The sequence below is a fragment of the Protopterus annectens genome, chromosome 2.part0, assembly GCF_019279795.1.
Source record: "Protopterus annectens isolate FY-2018-M chromosome 2.part0, PAN1.0, whole genome shotgun sequence".
In the NCBI taxonomy this organism is placed as follows: Eukaryota; Metazoa; Chordata; order Ceratodontiformes; family Protopteridae; genus Protopterus; species Protopterus annectens.
In genome coordinates this window covers 1,811,070,997-1,811,095,814 of record NC_056728.1, presented here as the reverse complement: position 1 = coordinate 1,811,095,814, position 24,818 = coordinate 1,811,070,997, and the positions used below count along the sequence as shown (strand labels likewise).

General features: G+C 42.3%; 1 protein-coding gene across 1 annotated transcript in view; it reads left to right on the top strand.

Annotated features, from left to right (window-relative positions):
• LOC122793639 (rho guanine nucleotide exchange factor 19-like) overlaps positions 1-24,818 on the top strand; it is a 1,093,308-nt gene that overhangs the window by 666,692 nt on the left and 401,798 nt on the right. Inside the window, exon 7 of the mRNA XM_044061848.1 lies at positions 23,494-23,654. Within this exon, the coding sequence (XP_043917783.1) occupies positions 23,494-23,654 (161 nt within the window). The remainder of the gene's footprint in view (positions 1-23,493; positions 23,655-24,818) is intronic.

The window sequence follows — 24,818 nt, the reverse complement described above, 5'->3', positions numbered from 1 at the left end:
TCAAAGGGAGATCAAGCCTGTTAAACCTGGTCAAATTCTTTGAAGTGGTCAACAAACACAAGGACAAGGGGAAGATGGTGAACAATGCCAACCTTCACCTAGCCCAATTCTCTCACAATAATCCCCAGGCAACCAGGATACATAAGCCTACACAGCTAGGCATCAACCTGTATGTTACCAGATTGGTAGCTAACTGGCTCAATGATAGTACCCACTCAGTCAAAGTAGTGGAAGCCACCACTAGTAGTAGACTCTTCCAGAGCAGTGTACCCCAGCGATTGGTCTGGGAGCTTCTACTGTTTGAGATATACATTTCTGAGGTATAAGACTAAAGCAGTGGTCTGTGGCTGATCAAGTTTACAGATGCTTGCAAGCTGGCCACTGTCTTGCATTCCCCTACTGAAGTGAACATCCTCCAAGAGACCCTCACTCAAATTAATGACAGGTACAAGAAGCATTGTATCAAAGTGAATGCCAGGAGATGCATAATTTTCCCTGCTTTGACAGATGTCATCCACACTAATGATGACAGTAATAATGTACTGAGCATATAATCAGGTGTGAGGCGACTTGTGCACCAAGGTTGGTAGACACCTGACAGCTTCCCGCCGTGTGGGCACCATTGTATGGACGGCTGTCTATATGGCCCACCTCACAAATATGAGTATGTCATCCAGGAACCAGGAGGCCACAACATCCCTGTACTCCACCCTTATCAGATGCATTATCAAGTACAATGGCTCCTTTGGCATGTACCTTGCCAAGCAAATGCAGCAGTTGCAGAGACCACAGAGGTTCCTGACCAGGCAAATCTCAGGTCTGCAACACCTATCCTATATAGACAGGCTGAAAGCCCTGTCTCTGTACTCAGTCTCATACAGACTGATCATACGCAACCTGTGACTGGCATACAAGGCCATTTCCAAACCAGCCTTGATGGCATTTCTGCATATCTGTAAGACAAACCCCACTCATGCAGCATGCATACAAGGCCCTCACCTGGTCTGTGACATGTATAGTACTTGGTGGGATAGTCTAGTGTCTCACACAATACACTGCCTGTAAAGTACACTCCATCCCCATGTCTAGCAGTGTACGTGTATAGTCCTCTTGAAGAAGAAGCTGGATGACTGCATGGGAAATGAATAAGACACCCCTGGGGTCCTGCGTGTGTCCCAGCTGGACATGGGAAACAGGTGCTGGCACTGAAGGGACATGGGTGAAAGTCTGGGATAGGCTTTTGAGGGCATCAGGGCCAGTAGCCTAGTATCATCTTATGAGGCTATGCACCTAGTACTTTACATGTTTCCTGTATGTATTGAAGACTGTCCTGCAATGTTGTCTGAAATGAATCCCTGTGAGTCTGAACCATTTTTAATTTCTCCAGGTCTTTTGGGTTTCTAATACCATGATGGGAATGGACCCCATTCCTAAGTCAAAGTACGATTAAAGTTCATGAAATTAGTATTGTTTCACTCTTTGATGTTAGCCAAAAGTGCTCTTCACAGCACCCGCAATGTGCCCAGTAATGACTCCTGCAATTCGTATGGTGTTACATGAATTGGTAACATATCTAAATACGATTGTAAATTCTTTTTTATAAGACCAGTTGCTCCTACTACTATTGGAACTGTCTGGGTATCTTTCTTCCACATGGCTCTCATTTCTGCCTGCATATCGAGGTATTTTATGACTTTTGTGTCTCTCTGTACGCAAGACACTGTAGTCACTAGGTGTGGTGATTTCAATGATCAATGCTAGTTTTGTCTTCTTTTCTTGGACCACTATATCCAGTTTTCTAGCATCTGTCTTTTGGACTGTTGGTATTGGGTGATCCCATGTGATGTAAACTTCATCATTTTCTATGATTCCCTGTGGCTCATGTTTCCAGTGTTTTTCAGCCACTTTGATACCATAATGTTTGCACAATCTCCAGTGTAACAATCTCGCCACATTATGCCTTTCAGTATACAGTCCCTCTGCCATTAGAGAGTCGCAACCAGCAATAAGGTGTGTGACTGTTTCCAATTCGGTTCCACAAAACCTACATATATCTGTTTCTCCCACATGTTCAATGGATTTAGTAAACCAGCGTGTACGTAGCCCACTATCTTGGGCTGCCAATATTAACCTTTCATTTCTTGATGTAAATTCATCTCTCCTTAACCATTCCTGGGTTTGTTCTTGATCAACATGAGGATCTTCCAGAAGTTTTCTATACTTGCAACTATATTTATGTTTTTTCCATATTTCTTGCCATCTCATCTGGTCCTTCACCTTATATTCTTTCTTTTGTTTTTCAGCACATTCAATTACTGCCTGGTTTTTATCCACTTCTGGTTTGATTTGCATTCCTGACTGATGTCGATATGCTTCTGCTAAATTAAGCAGAGATGTCATCTTAGATTTATTCTCCTCATGTTTCAAAATGTTCACCACATTTGGATCTTGTGAGGTCAGTAGATATGTGTGGAGTCCCACGATTGCAGATCTATACATGTAATCAATTTCAAGGAGGCCCATCCCTCCTTCAGAACGGGGAATATATAATCTTGGTATACACTGATTTTTATAAATCATTTGGTGAGCATGAAGCATCCTCTTGTTTTAATATCCAATCTATCCAACACTTTTTTGGGGCCAGTCAGTCACTCCAAAACTATAAGTTGGGACAGGAAGAGCAAATTGATTTATAGCTTGGATCTTATTCTGAGGTGTCAATGCTGTTTTCAGGAATAATTTAAGTCTTCTAATGTACTCCTTATTAAGCTTTGTTCACATTTGTTCATGTTTTATTGCTGATCCTTTATCAATTCCCAAATATTTATACACCCTCTCTTGCTCAAGTTCTTTTATACCACATTCCTGTCCCAAACTGATGTTTTCCTGGTGCTGCAATTGTCCTTTTTTAAAGGGTGCTTTTGCACATTTATCAAGACCAAATGACATTCCAATATTATCTGAAAAAGTTTTGGCAACCTGCAGCTGTGCTTTTAGCTCCTCATCTGATGAGCTATACAATTTTAAATCATTGACAAAGAGAAGATGAGAAGTCATTAGACTTTGTTGTTTTCTAGAAGCCACATTATAGTCATGACCTAAGCTGTTAAGTAAACAGCTTAATGGATAAATGGCAAGGCAAAATAGCAATGGTGACAGGGAGTCATCCTGGAATATCCCCCTTTGGATTTTTATCATTAGGATAATAATCTGTCCTTTATCATGGCTTATTTGCAAAGTGGTCTGCCACTGTTTCATGGTTACTGTAATGTAATCAATCAGTGTAGGATGTACCTTATACATTTTTAAGCACTCTTTTATCCATGAATGTGGGATGCTATCAAATGCTTTTTTATAGTCAATCCATGCCATACTTAGATTCTTCCCTTTCTCACAGTTCTATACTATAACTTTATTTAACAACAAATGATCCCTTGTTCCATATGATGTTCTTTTATTGCCCCTTTGTTCTACTGCCATAATTGAGTTTTCTTCTGAATGACTATAAACTCTGTCAGCGTCAATCCCCGTGTATAGTTAATACGTCGTCGGAAGACAAGTTATTGGTCTATAAATTTTAGGGTAGCTTGCAGGTTCACTCTTAAGTAAGAGCATTGTTTTTCCTGTTGTTAACCAGTGTGGTGTCTGCTTGGGGTGTGCATATAAATAGTTCTTACTCATGGCTAGATCCTCGTGTAAAGAAGTTAATACTTTAAGCCAAAAGTTAGGTAGGACATCTGGGCCTGGGGTTTTCCAATTAGAGGCTTTTCTCAACTTTGTTTCAATCTCTCTGGCTGTTATTTCATATCCTGTACCTTTAAACTTCTTATTCTTTCTTTTATTTCTTCTAGCCATTTAGCATCTTTGTTATGTTTCACAGGATGTTCATAGATACTTCGCCAAAATGTATCTACTTCCTCTTTTATCACCGGTCTATCAATTCCTTTTACCTTATTTCCCAATTTTCTATAAAACTTTTTTTTGGGTCATCAGTAAATTGCTTATTTTGTGCTTTTCCCTTATATTTATTTTCATATCTTCTGAGTCTTTCTGCCTGTTTTGAAATTTTTAGTTTGTTATCTCCAATAGTGCATAATAGATCCTGGTCTGTTCTAATACTGTGCACTGCTTCTATCACATCTATCTTTCTTATATATTTGTTGATCTGTTCCCTCTTCTATAATCTTCTAACAATGACACTTCTTGTATTAACAGCTTTATAGTTTTCTCTGTTCGATATTTCCATAATGGTATTCGCTTTTGCCCCCCCCTTTTCCCTATGTTCCTGTGGTAGAATTTTATCAGTTATTAATTTAGCAGCACAGTAATATATTCTGTTTACTTGTATTATATTGCATGGATATCTATGGACAGTCCTAATTACTGTGTTCATTTGTTTTATCAAGATTCTGACTTTTGTGGTTTTATTAACTTTCTGCAGTCTATTTCTCTCATTGATCTTGATATATCTGTCTTTGTCTATTAAATCAATCAACTCCTCTCTTAACTCCTTTTCTTCCATACTGAGGGCACATCCCATGTTTTCCATTTCCTGCAGGCATTCTATAAAAAAGTTCTATAACATCTTCTTGTGGCACATTCTCTTCAATTTCATCCTGTGTCATCTGTTATTTTGTAATATGGAAACTCACTGGCCTATCATTACTCAACATTGACTGCATCAGAGTTTCTACAGTTTCCTGTTCCTTTCCTTCCTGTCTAGCTTCAAGTGAACTTTTATACTGGTTTCCTGTGGAAAGCTCCAAAATATCTTGATATGGCACCTGACCTGTTGCTTCCTGTTCCACTGGTTTCCCCTTAATTTGGATATCCATTGTTCTATCCTGTTGTGGTGCTTTCTGCATTTGTTTTTCTACACTGAAACTTTCTCTTTGCAGCTGTTCCATTACCTCAGTTTCTATTTCTTTGACTTCTCCATTACTAATCTCTTTTTCTACTTTTCCTCTTAGTCTTCTTATTTTTTGTATTGTAAAGTTTTCCATATCCGATTTCCTTTGCCTATATTTTTCTTCAAATATCTTTGGTGCTGCTCTTTCTGTATTGGTGAGTTTTGCTTTCTCCTTTGCATAAATATTACACCATATTAAATCTCTTTTCCTTTCCCCTGTCCATATTTCTTCTTCACATGTCTCCTGATCTTCTTGATTTTCCTTATTCTGGGGACTCACTCCATCATGCTGTGATGTAGTCTGTGTTAGACCTTCTACATTAAATTCTTCACTTCGCAGGCACTCCATAACTTCAACTTCTATTTCTTTAACTTCTACTTTACTAATCATCTTTTCTAATTAAATCTTTGTGCTTTTAGTCTTTTTATTGTGAACTTTTCCATATCTGGATCCCTTTGCCTGTATTTTTCTTCGGATGTCTTTGAAACTGCCTTCTGTATATTAGTTAACTTGGCTTTCTCCTTTGCATAAATATTGCACCATATCAAATCTCTCTTTCCCATGTCCATATTTCTTTTTTATATTTTTCAAATATCTCTAGGTTTTGTTGTTTATATTTTCTCACTTCCTCAGAGGCTTCTTTTTCCAAAGAGATCAAAGTTTCTTGATCTATATACTGTTTTTTAGTCTGAACTGTGTAGGTACTGCAGTGATAGTGTATACTCTTGTTCCTTCATCAGTTATCATCACATATCATTGCACCTTGACATCATGTGATGTCAGCTCTTACAGCACTTGTATATGCACTTGGTGACACTGCTCACTCCAATAACCTTGGTCTTGGTCACAATTACCATTCTGCTAATAGGCCCATCACACAGTAGGATTTGTCATCCTTTGTTGTGGGCCTTACAGTACCTGTGAAAGAAATGGACTGTGGCAGGCAGAACTACCGTAAAGTCTGGCCTGAAGAGCCCATACATGTCAAAGCTGTGCCTGACTTTACCAAGAGAGTGTGTGTGTGTGTGTGTGTGTGTGTGTGTGTGTGTGTGTGTGTGTGTGTGTGTGTGTGTGTGTGTGTGTGTGTGTGTGTGTGTGTGTGTGTTTATCAGTAAACATAATACTGCAGGGTATTACTTTACATATGTAGTCTTCTCCTCACAGGTGAACATGGGGGTTGGTGTCTCTCCCCCTCACAACCCGTCAGTGTCTTAGTGGACTTCCATGATGATGGTGGTCATAGTGAGGCACAAGTGGGGTTGTTGGGGTCTGAATCTGTGCCATTGTTTGTAATCCCACTTTCACCCACCATGCCCCTGCACACAGTCAGTATGCCCACACATACCCAGTCCCCAGCAGCCACAGATAATGGACAGTTGCAGTGTAGTGGCATGGAACAGGTAGTGTGTTGGCTATGGCAAGTGTGAGTGTAGACACCAGCCATAGCCAGAGAGCAGGTGAGGTCACACACAGGCAGATGGACAGGGGTACTCGATAGAGGAATGCTGCCCACCAAGCCCCTGTCGTAAGTGCCACAGCAGGTGACACCAGGCACGTTACTGACCGCAACACCAGACAGATGCTCAGAGTCATGACTGCAGCGCTTCCTCCCATGCGTGACGACCTCCACAGTATTTGTGATGCCATACATCATTTGTCCATTGTCATGGATAGACAGTGGAATGAGACATTATCACTGCTCGACTATGCAATGTCTGTGCTTGAGCATGTGGTAGGAGTATGGCGTGGGCCAGGTGGACATAGGTCAGTAACATGATCAGCTGAGAGCCCACGTGGCCATGCACATTCACGGTCCCATAATGGCAGTACCACCAGTACTACCGAAGGGACGGTGCCATCCACACCACACCGGAACAGGCCATAGGCACGTTGTCCTGGACAATCCCATCAAGGACGTGGATACAGCAGACAGCAGTCACCATTGGGGACTAGTACTGCAGCTGTCATTGGGACTAGTGGTGCCAGCGAGACTCCTGGCAGAACCAGTTCCCACGTCCCTGTCAGTAGACAGTGAACCATGCATCCTGCCATGTATGGCCCATGGCTGTCCAACATAGCCCTGTGTCAGGCATCCACATGGCTTGATGATGTGCAAACACTCACATATCCCTATAACAGGCTGGTCACCACCAGACACGCACAGCTCTTCTGCACGGCCCAGTTGAACACCACCCCTTCAGAGACACACACACATATGATGTCAGTCATATGGCCCAGCCTAGGCCTCTGCCAATCCAACACCACACCCTGTGCATATGATGATACTTGTGCCACAACCCTGTTATCTATACCATTGATGCAGGGACATGCTCATATTGGTCTGATACAAAGGATGACTATAGTACAGTGTAGCAATGTAATGCTGTGTAAGGTACTGTCTGCTGGCAATAGGTATGGGTACACATCGATGTGTATGTACCTAGTTAGCTATAATGCACTATTGCTGTTAGTATCGCTGACTGACTATAGTGTCACGTACTGTATTCTGTTTGTGTTCCAGGTGTTTGTCTGTAGGCTGTGGGCCTGCTGACAGTAACAATGATGAGTAAGGAGGAGTTGAAACACAGTGACCTTTTCATAGTCAAGGTACAGCTGTATATGTACATATTTGCCAGCTGTGTTTACATGCAACAGTGTGTGAAGGGCAATGTGGCAGACAGTGTGACCTTGCATACATACCCTTGACACAGCCACCTAGTTTTCATACATATCACCTGGGAGTTCTGTAGGACCGCAGGCTCACACATACAAAGGAGGTTACTTGAGTACTGGCACTAGGTCCCTCACAACCTTAGCCATTGCTTTAAGTGCAACAGATTCAGCTATCAGCACCTGTTGTCCCTGCCATTTCTCTCCCATCCACTCAACCATCATGTAGTTGATGAAGGTATGCCTAGTACTGTGTATGGCAGGTTTGGGGTATGTATTCCTGACACAGGTCAGCCTGTGTTAGTCTAACCTGACAATCACCAGCATGTGTGTTTGCTATCTTATATGCATGTCTGGCCTCTCATGCTGGTAGTGCACACAGAGTCATAGTCCTGTACATGGGGTAGCTGACAAAGGGCTGAGCACAGCCCCTACCTGCACAGTCTTACAAACAATAGCACTAGATACATAATACAAATAGCCCAGTGGTACTGTAGTGTGGCATTGTCTGCCACTACTAGTCAAGTGAGTGACAATTGCAGGGGCTGTTAGGATTGCCAATTGTGGTTTCAGAGGCCCTTAACATGTTAGAATCATCTGAGACACACACACACACACACACACACACACACACACACACACACACACACACACACACACACACACACACACCACTGCATGGGGACATGCACTGAAACACACATGCACATGGAGGCGACACTTCTCAGAGTAGATGACCTACCCATTTGTCAATGTACAATACACAGTGATATGACCAATGCATGCACCACACTGGCTTGGTGTGAGAAAATGTGTAACTGTGCTTGTACGGTGGATGACATCTGTATGGGCTGACACTAGGTTGGCAATGGGAAGGTTCACAGGGTGGAAGAGGCACACAGAATGGTATAGCCATCACATACACACACTAGAGACAGAAAAGGGGGCTGTGCATACAGAAACACATACACAGTTGCCAATAAACATATTAGTAACCCTATGTATCCACTTCTATGTACTATAGTGCTGCGTACACATGACATACTCTACACAGATTATATGCCTGGGACATAACACACAACCTCTTACAACAGGTAATCTTGTGCATGCCTTCATGGATGGTGGGATAACCCACCAGACATAGCGATTGGTCTTGTCTACTGCTCCTACAAACCTGCACAAGTGATAGAGTGACAAACATTGTAGCAGCATGATGTGTCAGTCAGGAACCATGTCTGCTGCTGGCATGTGTGTTACTATGGTAACTATGACATATTTCGCAATGATATCACAGGAATGCTCATTATTATGGGGCACAGATCACATAGTGGTTACAAACATGTGGTTATTCCATGTACATCTTTACAGATGACTAGTATGGGCGGTATAGTGTTACGTGGTTCTTGTATGGCAGATGTCATTAACAGGCTCTTTAAAGTAATGTAATGGGTAGGGGGTCAACAGGTCTTAAAATGATATGACCTACTCACACAACAGCCACTGGGGATATGCTTCACACACACACACACACACACACACACACACACACACACACACACACACACACACACACACACACACACACTACTATAGTTGTCAGTATTGAGATTAGAATCCCTACCTAATTATTTCCACTATAGTATTACACAGTTATTGCACATGCCACAGAGCTCAGAGGGCTGACAAGTTTATACAGGTACGTCTAAGATGAATGACATCAGCAGGCCTTGTAAAGTAGTGCAATGGGACATGCACTGGGTGGCACATGCTTAAAATTGGTATAACCCACACCCCCAGAGGATATGATTCTCACCCAAACACGCACAGGGATGATGTGATTCACACACACATACACACACACACACACACACACACACACACACACACAGTATCACAGTTTCCAGTATTTTGTTTAAAACCCTACCTATCTAGTTATGTGTACTACAGTGTTATGCAGTTATCACATGTGCCATGGAGCTTATAGGATTTAACAGTGTCACAAGGTATATCTAAGGTGAATTACATCAAGAACCCTTGTAAAGTATAGCAGTGGGAAATGTACTGGGTGGGAAGGGCATCAAAATACATTTCTCTACAAACATACACACTTACAAACACCTTCACAAACACATTTGCCACAACTGAGTGTAGAACCCCTGCCTATCTAGTTACCTGTACTATACTGTTACTTAGTTATTACACACGCTACAGAGCTTATAGGGTTGAGTGTTGTGCAAAGGTACTTCAAAGGGCAATGACATCACCTGTACTGCTAAAATAGGGCACTGGGAAGTGTTGTGGGTGGGAAAGTCCTCAAAATACTTCATCCTACAAACATACACACTTAAAAACTCTTGTACATACACACACACACACACACACACACACACACACACACACACACACACACACACACACACACACACACACACACACTTGCCAGAGCTGGGAATAGAACCTCTGCCCATCCAGTTATTTGAACTATACTGTTACATAGGTATTGCATGCACCATGGAGCTTATATGGCTAAGGGCTGTCCAAAAGTACTTCTGAGGGTAATGACATCAGCAGGACACATTTGCCTGGCACACATTTGCCAGGACTGGGAATAGAACCCCTGCCTATCTAGTTATTTGTACTATAGTGTTACACAGTTATTGCATGTGCTACAGAGCTTATGGGGCTGATAAGTGCCCAAAGGTACTGCTAAGGTGAATGACATCAGCAGTACTGCTACAGTAGGGCACTGGGAAGTGTTGTGGGTGGGAAAGTCTTCAAAATACTTCATCCTACAAACATACACACACTTACACACACACACACACACACACACACACACACACACACACACACACACACACACACACACACACACACACACACACTTCTAAAGTGAATGACAGCAGCAGATCTTGTGAGGTAGGGCAATGGGAAGTGTTATGGGTGGGAAAGCCCTCAAAATACTTCATCCTACAAACATACACACTTATAGACATTTGTACACAAACACACACACATTTGCCAGGACTGGGAATAGAACCCCTGCCTATCTAGTTATTTGTACTATATTGTTACACAGTTATTGCATGTGCTACAGAGCTTATGGGGCTGATAAGAGCCCAAAGGTACTGCTAAGGTGAATGACATCAGCAGTACTGCTACAGTAGGGCACTGGGAAGTGTTGTGGGTGGGAAAGTCTTCAAAATACTTCATCCTACAAACATACACAAACATACACACACTTACACACACACACACACACACACACACACACACACACACACACACACACACACACACACACACACACTTCTAAAGTGAATGACAGCAGCAGATCTTGTGAGGTAAAGCAATGGGAAGTATACTGAGTGGGAACAGCCTCCTAATACTTAGACCTACAGACACATACACACACACACACACACACACACACACACACACACACACACACACACACACACACACACACTCACATACACACACACAAAGGCAGGTGGTGTGATATTATAACCCCCACCTCAGTTCTATTACACAATGGAGCTCACCTTTATGCTGGCATGTGCGACTGATTATGACCAGTATGCCACTGTCCACAGCAGGACACCACTCTATGCCATTCAGAGTATCCCTGTGTATGATTCACTCTCTGTGTGTCCCCTATGTCTCTCTCTTTATCACTGTCTGTCTCTCTGTTCCCCAAGTCTATGTTTGACATATTGTTATATGTTGCCCATACATATGCTTGTGTATCACATGCAATAGATGCAGATATATCACATATGGGCCACCTACAGCTAGCTGAGGGTAATCCAGTCTGATGGGTGTGTGTAGGGACCGTTAAGGTGTACATAGCTGTTTGTATGTAAAGACATATATGCACAATACAGTTATATAGTCCGATGAGGGTTCCGACATGGCCTGCAATTCTCTAAGTGTAAGAGCATGCCCAGTATGACTTTCTATAGTGAGAGTGGGACTGCATTCCAGAGATAGTTGTACTCTGATCAAGGGTTTTGTGTGCTACAGCCATACCTCTCAAAAGTAAAAAAGGACTTTGCTAGAGGTACTGTGTTTGTTTTAGCAGACATTTTCAGACATATCTGAAGTCTGACACTGGAATGTATTGTGTCATTACCTAGTGACAGACATCCTCAGATCATCACAGTGCTTTACAAGAGGACTACAAGATGTATTATGCACAGACCAGTATTATGAGCCCAACTCATATCCTTTATAAACGCATTCTATGAACACCTTCAGGAATGCATGGATCATGCAATCCCAAATAAAACTAAGACCCATTCCTCCAAAGGCAGACGTCCTGTCTGGTGGACCCCAGCCATAAACAAACTATACAATAGAAGGAGGAAGCTACTACATGACAGAGCAAAATCCCAAAAAGGGAAGGCATCTCTGATCAGTGTTAGCAAAAAACTACGGGCACTCATAAAATCGTCTAAGGCCAGCTTCGAGAGAAAAACTACAGGACACTAAGGATAATCACAAGGCTTTCTTTAGTTACGTTAGGAACCTGGGTGGGAATTCCCAGATATGCTCAGAACTGGTCCAAAATGAAAAAATACACGAACCCACAGACATTGCCAAACTCCTAGCTGACAGGTTCAGTGCAAACTTCTCCCCACCAAAGGGCAAATATCTATCCCAGCAGAGTGCTGCCCCTGACATCTCAGATGCTCAGGTAAGAGCCACCCTCTCCAAAGCAAAAACACAGCATCAATGGGACCAGACGGTGTCCCGGGCTGCGTCCTACATGAACTCCAAGAAGAGCTAAACCCAAACATAAAACTACTGTTCAATCTCAGCCTTACCACAGGATATGTACCCAAAGAGTGGTGTACAGCAACAGTGGTCCCTCTCCACAAAGGTGGTGCCTCAACGGATCCTGGAAACTATCGCCCCATAAGCCTGACTAGCTTGGTCTGCAAAGCTATGGAAAGGATCATCATGGACCTCATAAAAAAAGATATTGGGAGCCTACAGACACTGGATCCTACCCAGTTCGGCTTTGTTAAGGGCAGATCCTGCCTCTTAAACCTGGTCAATTTCTTTGAAACAGTCACCAAGGCCATTGACGAGGGGAAGATGGTCCACACAGCCTACCTGGACCTTGCAAAAGCCTTTGATACAATACTCCACTCGGGCATTATAGATAAGCTCACCAGCTTAAATATAAACCCCTATGTCACTAGATGGGTTGCAAACTGGCTCAAGGACAGAACCCACATGGTTAGAATTGCTGGAGCCATGTCAGACTCCAAACCAGTTACAAGTGGTGTCCCACAAGGCTCAGTCCTGGGACCTCTCCTGTTCGGTATATATTTCTCAGAGGTACAGGCCAACACGAAAGGACTGTGGCTGACCAAGTTCACAGATGACTGCAAACTGGGTGCTATAATCGACTCTCCAGCTGACACAAGCATCCTCCAAAAGGGCCTCATAGAAACAGACAACTGGTGCCAGAACCATGGCCTCAAGCTAAATGCCAAAAAGTGTATAGTCATCCCCTTTGGCAAAAACAAACTGCCCACAAATTACCACATAGGTGGTAATCCATTAAGTACAGAAGAAGTAATTAGGGACCTGGGGACCCAAGTTGATAGCAATCTCTCATTTGACAACCACGTGGCCAAAGTGGTTAGAAAAACATTTTATATAGCCCACCTAATCATGAAGGGATTCACATCTAGATCAGGGAGGTCATCGTGCCTCTTTACTCATCCCTCATCAGGCCCATAATTGAGTACAATGCCCTTTTGGGATGTACCTTACCAGACACCTGCAACAACTGGAAAGACCCCAAAAGTACCTCACCAAGAGGATCAAAGGGCTCAAACAGATGCCATATGCTGCTCCGTTAAAGCAATTCCAGCTCTGCTCAGTGGCATACCGCCTGCTCAGAGGCGATCTGTGCCTGACGTATAAAGCCATGTCCAACCCAGAATTAATGGACATGCTGCACCTCAGAAAATCCAAATCCCATCGAGCTATGTGCTCGAGAGACTTGAACCTCAGCACTGAAATAAATAGGACATGCTGGAGGGACAGATTCATAACCCAGAGGCTCCCTTCACTCTGGAATAAAATCCCAGTCCAGGTTAGGCAGAGTCCCTCATTGACTCTCTTCAAGAGGAATCTTGATGAGTGGATGGGGGATCATAGGTTTACCCCAGGTATCACTTCTGTGTCACTGTTAGGCAGAGGCACAGTATACTAACCTCAAAAAAGGGCATAGCAAAATTAATTTAAAATGGGTGGTGAAAGCCATACACACTCTGGCTAGGCTTATAAATGCCCTAGGGCAGATAGCCTAGTATGAACCTATGAACCTATGAACTGTATACATTCATGCCCAAAAAGGCCAGCTGAGAGGTGTGGCTACAGCCGGTTGACTAATGAAGCTGTGTCAACAGTCCAGCAACTTGATAATATAGTGGCTAGGTATCTCCTGCTTGTGTGGTATTCCTCTTACCTGAAAAGTTATATTCTGGCCATACCTCTCAACTGTACAGTTTTTGGCAGATTGTCCAGGTGTTTGTCTAGAAGTTTCAAGTCTACATAAACTTGTATTTTTATGGCAAGTTAGTTGCATATAATTGAAGACTGATGTTACAAAATAATGACAGACATTACTGTTTCAGACTACATAACCTTCAGACAATTCCCGCTAATGCAAAACCTCTCATCCTACTAACGTTCTCAGTATGTAAGGGTAATGTTTACAACATGTGCCTATCATTGTGCCTTTGTCCCACTTTTATTTATGACCTTGTCCAGATGTCTTGCTGTCAGAGGTTGGGAGGTATGGGTGTGAGTACAGAGTGCATGCTACTGTGCAGAAATATCCATTATATGTGTAGTATATTCCACATACCGGTGTGACTTCCAGGTATGTCAGTGGCAGAGCAGTACAGAGTAATGTGGTGAACCACTGACAGACAGTTGTACATTGGTTGATAGGTTGCTATGACGTTAGTAGGGTATTGGCCCTGAAACCCTTATAACCCATGTAGATGAGAGTGTAGCCCATGTTATGACATGTCAGCACACAGAGCCCCTGTTCAGCAGGGACACAGGTGGAATCACAGGACTGTATTTTGTGTTTCCCATGCACTTATACAGGGAGCCCATCAATAGGGGTATTGAGGAACTTGGCTTGCTGTTGACAGGGAGTGTATTCCACAGTTGGGGGAGTGTGTGGTACACATATCTGTCACTCCGACAAGCTGTACTGATATCACAGCCCAGGTTGATGCTGCACCTACAGGTTGAGTAGGCCTTGAGTTCTAGATATGCAATGGTCCCATCAAGGCAGGGTCTGGATTGCTTTGTATGCCAGACAGTGGTCACCTCAGCAGAGTCTGTGTGGAACAGGATAGAGGGACAGTGTTTCCCCTTATGTGTGTCTTTTTGTCCTTCTGTAGTCCAGTCACTGGCTTTGGCCACAGTGGTTGCTGTTATATATTTGTAATTCTGATGTGAGTGGGGTAAATGCTGTAACATCACACACAACAAGGCTGTGGATTTTACACCTCTGAGTGTACCTGTTTAGCAGGTTGTCCATTATTGCACCACTATATTTGCTGTGGTCCTTAGATGGTTTGTGTTGCTATGTTATTATGAGGCTACATGTGGGCCTACCTGTCATACCATCACAGACTGACAGCTGTACAGGCCCAAATATGACAGTCAGACAAAGGCCCACATATGGGGACAGGGTGTTAATAATGTTCTACCAAACATAGACACTTGGGAGACCGGTTTGGTAATTGTTTGTTTGCTGTTATGGATATGACGTCTGCTTCCCCATTGTCTCCCATTGCTGTTTTGACATGACCCTTTCTTGTCTTTCAGATAGTTGAAAGGCAAATGCAATGTTAGGATGAGCAGAACAGATATAAAAGGCATACACTTTGTGCTCCTTCTGTGACAACCTGTGTCATTTCAGGGGTATGGCTGTTGGCCAGTGACATGTTGTCAGTGCTGACACAGAAAGGTGACAGCCTTTTATAAACTGGCAGTACACTGACCTTCAGGTACCTGCTGTCCTACTAGGCACCATACCTCTCAGCTTCTGAGAGCCAGACATCTGAGCAAAGCCATAAGTCATTGGGGGACAAAGGCCTAAATATGGGGACCATTTTTAAGTATTGGCCTTACAAACCTAGAAAGGTGATTCAATAACAGGTTTTGCATTAGCATGCTTTTTTCTATAGGGTATGAAGTCTGACACTACAATCTGTCATTATTTTCTGACCTTAGTCTTACATGATTTGCCAATGAATTGCCAGACAACCACTATTTCATGATATACAGACCACAAATATGATGCAAACCTCTGGACATTCTGCAATAGGTCTGTACAGTTGAGAGGTATAGTAGGCACTGTGTAGGTTACTCCAAGCTTTGTACTGTCTATATGTGTGGCGCCCTGTCCATGACCTGTCCAGTTTCCTGCAGTAACAGATATTGATGTCTGGACAGCGTGTTCAACTCCTACCATGGGTGTAGCTGACATGCAGAATAGTTGGCACTGCAGTTCTTGGAACATAGCCCTGTCAACCACAGTACTGTACCTAGACCACTACAGCACAGCAGCTGGGAGTAAGTGCTGGCCACATCCTGACAGTATTAACTACACATGTACATAGCTCATTGACCCCCGCATATTGTGGACATGCAACAAGTTATCATATTGATTGGGATAGCCCTGGCAATGTGTGCTCTGCTGCTATTTCCCTACAAACAGATATGTTACTTGCATTTCTATGGGAATATGGGTGTGGGGGGCACACCTGTCGACTGTACACATTTGCACAGACTCTGCTGATATTTGCTTTACATTTTGGTTCCATTTAGCATAGTATTGTGCCCTGTTTTGAGACTAGAGGCATATCACTAAAGATCACAGGTCAGATTGTAATGGCACACATTTGAGTTTCAGACTTCTTGCCCTTCAGAGCTTTACTGCAACTGCAAGACCTGCTGTACTATCACTGTGTAAGTCTGTAGGGGGTATTTCATCATTGTCACCATTTGTGGGTCTCTGCCCAACATTTCTTTATGGTTTTCTATGGCTGACTTGCTGGGTGAGGCTGAGGGGTGAGTATGGGATCCCCACATTAACATTAATGCCTGTGACCTATGACCCCCCCCAGTTAGTTGGACTCCCACATACAATGCAGTGGGATTTGTCACCTTGGGCACTACTGCATAATGTGGGGAAGCCAGTATTGGGAAAACATTTCCTGGTGTCCCACATAGCTGTCAGTTGTCTGCTACTATCCCAGTAGGTCACCCCATTCCCTTGCATGCATGCAGTGATACCATAGATATGCTACCAGAACATACTATGCCATTCATTTATTGTTAAGAAGACTGACTTACCTTGTGTCTGTGGTACTTATGAGGACGGTGCTTGAGGGCTGCCTATGTCGGATGCATGCAGTACACTGCCTATACATGGTAAGGTACAGGTAGTGTGATGTGTGTGGCATCTATTTTACTGTGCATGTGAGTCAGAGAGAGGTGTCAGTCCCTGGGTCCCTACAGTGTCAGTGTGTGTGCTATGCATTGTCTCTTTGCCAAGGCCAGGGCATACTGGCTACGCTTCCATCTGCCTACAGAAGCTGGCTCAAGGGGTTCCTCCTCCGAGTCCCTCTGTGCCTTTGAGGACATTGGCAATGGTGGCAATTTCCCCATGCTGTTCCTGCTGCAGCTGTTTCCACAGGATCATATTGTGTAGCATGGCACATACTATGAACATCTGTGCACATGTGGATGGAAAGTACTGCAGGGCTCCAACAGATATGTCAAGGCAGTGGAACTGTGACTTAAGCATCCCAAACACATGCTCTATAATGATCCTGGTTTGTGCATGTGCCTCATTATGGCATTCTTGAGTGCATGTGTGTGCATTTCTGATGGGTATCATCATCCACGGCTCCAGTGCATAACCAGCATCTCCCCCCAGATGGCCATACGGGATGCCCCCCCTGGCAAATCCCTGGTACAGCTGTGAGGAATGCCAGATGTGGGTGTTGTGATAGCTTCCAGGGCTGCCATCATAAACATTAATGATAATGCCCTGAGCATTGCACATGACCTGGCAGTTGATGGAGTGAAAGCCCTTGCAGTTTACATAGATCCTACCCTCCTCATTCGGTGGTGCTTTGATGTTGATGTGCGCGCAGTCTATGGCACCCAGTACCTCCAGGTAGTCTGCTACATGGTGGAAGAGGTGCATATTGCTGGTCCTCTCCTCAGGGGAGCTGGGGAAGTAAATGTGCTTACCGGCAAGTGGCAGCATGGCATCCAGGAACTGGTGTAACACCCTGGATGCAGATGCCTGTAAGACCCCCATGATGACACCAGTAGGTGTTTGGAAAGTCCTTGTAGCTAGAATTCTTAAGGCTACACATACCTTGATATCCACTGTGATGTGTTCCCCTCTGTTGGCTCTGGGTCTGAGGTGAGACCAGCACAGCTCAATGAAGTTGCTGAAGTATGTCCCTGTCCACCCTGTAGCACTCTATCTCCAGATCATGTAGCCCTTGCTAGGTTACCCTGGATCTGAACACTCTCCTCCTCCTCCTCAGTCTGGGGCAGTTGTCAGCATTATCCTCCTCACTGCCCCCAGCCTCTAGCACATACTGATGTATCAAAGCAACAGCAGCCCCTAACATTTTGTCAGTTAAAATTCCCCCGAGTGTGTACACCAATGGTGCAGAGTTTGTGGAAAAAAACAGACTGAAAGTTGTTTGCATAGTTTATACTGTTGTGCTGCAGATGTTGCCTATGTGATTGGCTGACTATGATACATTCCACCTGCAAGCTATATTATTAGTACTTCAGTGCCTTTATTCTGCTATTTCCCATTTTTTTTATTTACATTTCCGCCCCTTCTAAAGCCCCGCAGCATGCCACGCAAACTCGCTACTGAAATGTAAACCATTCTGCTGGTTCCTGTTGTTTTTTTGTTTTTTTTTATTGTTTGCCTTGTGTTTAAGCCCAGCGACATGGCGCACAAACCCCTGCAGCTGCAGTGAACAGTTTTGAGCAGAAAGGATCTTCCCAGGGACGCAAACACACTCAGCACTTCATGAACTAGCTCAGACACACACCCTTGCTTAGCTGTGCTTAGCTAAGCACAAATAGAGGCAGCGGAGCTTCAGTGTGCTTACACCAAACACGACATACACCCCTATTCATGTCAGCTGCTTCTCCTGTTTACACTGCAGCATTATAGCTCCTACACGGTTAGGTGCATGCGGACACAGTCTCCCATTTTGCTATTCAATAAATTTAGCTCATTTGCATACCCCATTGCCTTAGTCCCCTGTTACACCACTACACCAGAGCCTTTCTCCTTAGCAACCAGTGTTACCTATTACTGTTTTGGTTTTGCATGCTACCCACTATAATGGCAAAATGCAGATTTCACTTAAAATTGTCTTTTCACATGTTTTTTATTTTCTGCACAATCTCATTTGCATACCGCTGCGCTATGCTTAAACGTCCGACACCAGCCAAAAAAAAACTTTTATTTTTATAAGTTTGCAACTGTTTTCCTTACCAATAGCCACATATACTCGATTAGGGTTGGAATTTTTTTCTCCAGTGAAGAGAATTCATTCCCTACGAAAGAATTTGTGGAAGTGGCCATCCGATGTTTACAGCTTTGCTGTTTTTGGTGTTGAGCTTTAGGTATTCCATTACCTAAAGCTTTGACTTTATAATATAGACCCTGGAGAACAAAGTCTTCAACATAGGGGTTGCACAGGGGCTCTCAAGAGTGAATTCCTTATTGCCTCATGACCTGTGCATTTCATTCCATGGGCTTGGTACTCAGATTCAAACCTGGCCAGTGGAGATTCAATGCCTATATACCTCTCCCCTTGTAGTTATTTATGGTCTAGTCAGCATCCATCTAAATTATTAGCAATTCCTGAGTCATAGTCAAACATACTTTCCCACATACACTTATAATTTTTCTTCAACTACATCCTGTTTTATGACAGCAAAACAGGTTTTTGTCTAGGTGGAGCAGTAATTCTACTTATCAGTAATCATGTTAATATTTTCCCACTTTAGTTGCTAAGACAACTCTGCTTCTGACAAAGACCTCAACTGGTTAAATAGTACAAATTCTGCTTGGAGGTATGGTAAAAATACACATTGCTGTTGCCTGCATATCTTCTTCATCCTCTTTAGCACTACTTGAGGTAACACTAAAAACAACTGCAGAGCAAACCAATTTGCACAGTCTTGTTATGTGGTGACCTTAATCTCAGCAGATTAGGTTCACACAAATCTCAACTACAGAGACTTTCCACTACCTTAAATCTTTCTCAGCTAGTTACTGAAAATAACAAACAGTCCAGACATTTCCTCCCACAGCAGCACACAGCTTGAGATTATCCTTACTAGTTTGTCTGATAAAAGTATAAAACTTCATATACTGCCTATCTCGCTTAGTAACTACTGCCCTATTTATTTCTCTTGGTCATTTAAGCAAAAGAGGATTCCATCCCAAATTATCGGGGTCAGAACTGTCTCTGACAACAAAACAGACATACTTTGCTCAGAACTCTGTAATTTGGACTGAAATTACTTCTATAACAGCACCACCCCATGCCTGCTTTCTCAGTCTTTTGCAGTTTACATAGCCCTTTACAAGGCTGACTCTATTCCATATATGTGTGTATGGCCAAATCGCCCACAGTTTATCCTTCTTGATCATGTCTAAGATATAGCCTTTCACCCTTCCACTTCAAAAGAATTATTAATTCAGCAGGGAAACAGAATTCTTGCCTGTTTAAAGTCTACCATTCCTATATCATGGAAGAGTTCAACCTGCTTCTTAGAAATTATTTTCCCCACAGTTAAGTATATTAAAATAAGTTAGATTTATACCGATCTAAGTGGCTAATGTTTTATTACTAGAACAGGGATAAATAATTAATTAGATCATCTTGTTTGTTTTTCCCAAAGACTCATAAGCATCTCACTTTTCCCTTTTATTAGATGACTGGCTTATTCTTCTGCAGACTTGCACTTACCCATTTCTGCTTGTCTGCTGTTTTATCTTGCCATTGCCTTTTATGTAGTTCCAAATCAGGTCATGCGATCCATCCCGCTTACCTCATCTACCAGGGATTTGGGTTTTATGCCTGAGAAATTGACTCTGTCTACATCTGAACCTACTTACCAAACAAAACATAAATCCCTTTCATGGAGAATCTTCTTGGCACAAGTTACTTCAGAGAGAAGCGTTTCAGAACTGCAGGCCTTACTATGTAAAGAACCTTATATAGTGTCACACAGCGGAATCCTCCTCCTAATGAATATTCCTTCTGTTATGTTAAAGAGAAAACATTTTTATACTCTCAGACGTTTAGAAAGGCTGTAATTATTACCGGAGAACTAAACTTCTGATGTAATAAAACCAACTGCTTGTGCTTTTTATGCAGTAAAAATAGGCTTATTCAAAGCAAAACTTTCCAAAAAGCTTGTCAATTGTATTTTTTTTTGTTATAGCAAGTATAACAAATATTAGATGAAATTAGTGACCATCCAACAAGATCAACAGTGGCTGCTGAATCCTTTTTCAAAATATGCTTGCAGCTACTTGAACATACATTTATTTCTTTATCAAATAGCACACAGTGGATATTAATTGCAGATCTAAGACAGAATTTGTAACTGCTGCTATACAAAAGGTAATACAAGCCTTCCTACCATCTATGAAGCTGAGATTACATTGGATGCAAAACTTCCATCCATGCTGTAATTCCCAGAGCAGCAACCCTTATAATGATGTTCAAAGATGTTGTGAGAGCCCTTGAAGCATGATTTGATAATTCCCTCTCTTTTTACCATCATGTTGCCATAGTGTTTATGACATTTTTCTATTTGGCAGAGTTTGATTGCGAAGGGTATTTTCTCTAGTCTGGCAGTTGGTACAGAAGGTTAAGGCTGTGAGATGTCATTCATGTGACACAGGTATGATTTCCTCAGCCCTCATTTGTCTACTGTGTGACCCTGAGCAAGTCACTTAACCAGACATTTTTCCCAGGTCGATCCTGAAAACAGATTGTGGGTCCAATGGGCTTACCTGGTTAACAAATGGATATTATTATTATTAGATCTTAAGAAGTCTTTACCCATCTATATTCTGTATTGACCAGGTCCATCAGAGAATACTATGCACCCTTTAGGATGCACCTGTCTAGACATAGCAGGGGGCAGAAGAGACTACACATATGCCTAATAAAAAAGATCATGGTCCTAAAACACCTGAGCTATCAGGAGGAGCTGGAGAACCTGTCACTGTGTTTAGTGGCCTGTAGACTCCTTAGGGACAATCTGTGCCTTGCTTTTGGGCCATTAGGGATCTGGCAGTCCAAGACCTCTTATACTTCTTCAAACCAAACAGTCCAGTGAACAGTAGGACCAGAGATCTGAACCTACTTCAGCAAATAACTAACTCATAGTAGAGAGACATATTTACCATGCAATGACTACACATTTTCTTAAAATTCCACTGCAGATCAAATAATGTTTCACACTATTTTCCTTTAAAAAGACGTTAGATAATCAGATGGGCATTCACAACTTCACTTCTGGCAGGAGTGGCCTACTGCTCCTTGAAAAAGGAGGTAATGTCTAAGGCTGGGTAATGGCAAACTCTAAATGGTCACATGGCCCAGGTACCATGCATTTTCTATGATTCCATGATTCAAATACAGAACCATAGCTATATGATCGGCTCTACTCTCTTTCCGACTTGTCTTGCATACCTTATAGGCCTAGCATTATTTTATTTAGTTAGTTTTGTGATACTACAGGAATCAGATTGTTTTCAGTGTTTTTTTATTGAATTTGGACTTTATTTTTCAAACAAAGTTTGTTATTTTCAGAAATGTGATTTTTAGAACGCTTGCTCCTGCCTCATAAGATTTGTCTTTGGAGCAATAGTATTGCTGCAGATCTCTAGTTAGTCCTTTATTTTTGAGACTTTTTTTATAGTAGAACATCTGTTCATTGGTCCTTCCCAATAACAATTACTGGCGCACTAATCTGTCTACCTCTTCCTGAGCCCCCCCACTAACAAAAAAAGATAATTGAGTTAGTGGTGCACCCTGTTTAATTGATGGACTGTCTTTTAGATCACATTTCAAGACAGCACATCTGTGTGGCCATACGGGCATCCAGCCAATATAATTAATGCTTTTAACCTAATTTCCCATCCATATTAATTCCTGAAGCAATATTGTTGAATTCAAACATCTGCTCATATGGGGAATATACTAACACAATTATTCTGCTAATTTCAGAACTGCAGTTGATGTAATTTGCATGTTCCAGATCTACAAAGCAAAATATTTAGAAATATAAATGGAAAAATGGCTTTTCCTGACGAGCTATTTAAATTTCAAAACAGTCCTGTTTAGAGGAAAGGTAATAGTAAAAAAAAAAAAAAAAGTGTATATGGCCCTTGGCCCAGACATCCAGCTAATTGGAATATATGTTCAGATGTCACTGGAATAAATGCAGATATGAAATGGAGATGCTCATGGGGATAGCCTTCATTTGTTGAAAGCAGAGGTTTTGCTCCAAGCTATAGATAAAGACTGACCTTTGAGGCTTGCATTTGCTGCCGACTAAGATAGTTTTTTTTTTAAATGCTGCTAAACCAACGCATTATACCTGGTCTGGGGTAAATTATTTGCAGCTTCTGTTGGTAGAGATAACAGCAAGGTAATCTATGAAGCCTGACTGTGAAGGCCGCATGCCACCATTAAGTACAAAGACTGTCTTTTATTACACAAACATTTATTACTTTGCTATCTCCTTATTAGTTCCTGTCTGAAACTGTTCTTCTCTTATGCAGGCCAAGTTTGAACTGATCACATCAGAGGCATCATATATCCGAAGTCTCTCCATAGCAGTTGAACACTTCATGAATTCAAAAGAACTAAATGATTGTCTTGGCACTCAAGAAAAACAGTGGCTGTTCTCCAAACTCCCAGATGTGAAGGATGTCAGTGAAAGGTAAAGCTACAGACACAATGTCTCATAAAAGCCATTAGTTATGTCACAGCTAAACAGTAGAATCTACTAGTAATACAGACCAAATTCGTTAAAGTCAGCGATCAGAGAGCAGCTAGTTTTAACACGCTATGACTGTAACTGAAGAAAGGATGAGAGCTATAGAGTTGGTATGATGTCCATGTAACATTCTTGGGGGTATCCAGGACTGTTGTAAGGCTATGAATTTGGTAATAATACTTAGTAATCAGATAGCACATATACTAATATAATTATGTCTTACATAGTATGTGAACAGTTTGAAAATACATGAGAATTTAAATAATTTACCAAGATAAATATGATCAAGGGCTCAGCAGGTAACACAAACAATTTTGATGCCAGATTAAAAGGCTCCAGATTTTATCCCTGTACTAGGTACACAAGGAATGAAACCATACACTCGGACCTAATTCTAGTAAGGACACTACACTGCTCCATTGTGGTGGTCAAGGGCGTAGTACAGACATAGTGTCTGTTAATGAAATTTTAAGCAGATAGTCAATCAGAAAAGTCTGTGGTAGGTAGATAATTCGGTGTTTATTGAAGTGGTTGTTAACAACCCTTTGGCAATCACTGAGTAAAAATGTGAATGCGCGTGTGTGTGTGTGTGTGTGTGTGTGTGTGTGTGTGTGTGTGTGTGTGTGTGTGTTTGATATAATGAGAAAAGTTCTTTCCACACTTATTAAATAGACAAACTAAGAAGATGCAGAAGTCTTCTGACAGATGCTATACACTATGTTATGTGTATTTTCTCCATGTTTGTCAGTGATGACGTCTTTCTGCTAGGTAGCCATGAAGTTAATTTGGTCCCTTTTCCTCAGTACTGACCACACAATGCACTTTTCTATGAGTGTAGGTCATACCCACCCCCACTGCCCTGAGATTCTAGCTTCATCTCCCCAAACTGTAGCTGCCTGTTGTAAGGAACAACCACCTGCTACTCCACCAGCACTGTGATGGGGATATTTGTATCTTTGTACTCCTGATCTCTAATTTGCTGAATGCCCAAGAATACATGGCCTGCAGTACTAGCCTACGAAGCAACTGCACATACATCTGATTTTAAGAACAGAACATATACTGCTTGGCAGGCACATATGCATCATGCCATGCTGTCTAGCAGAG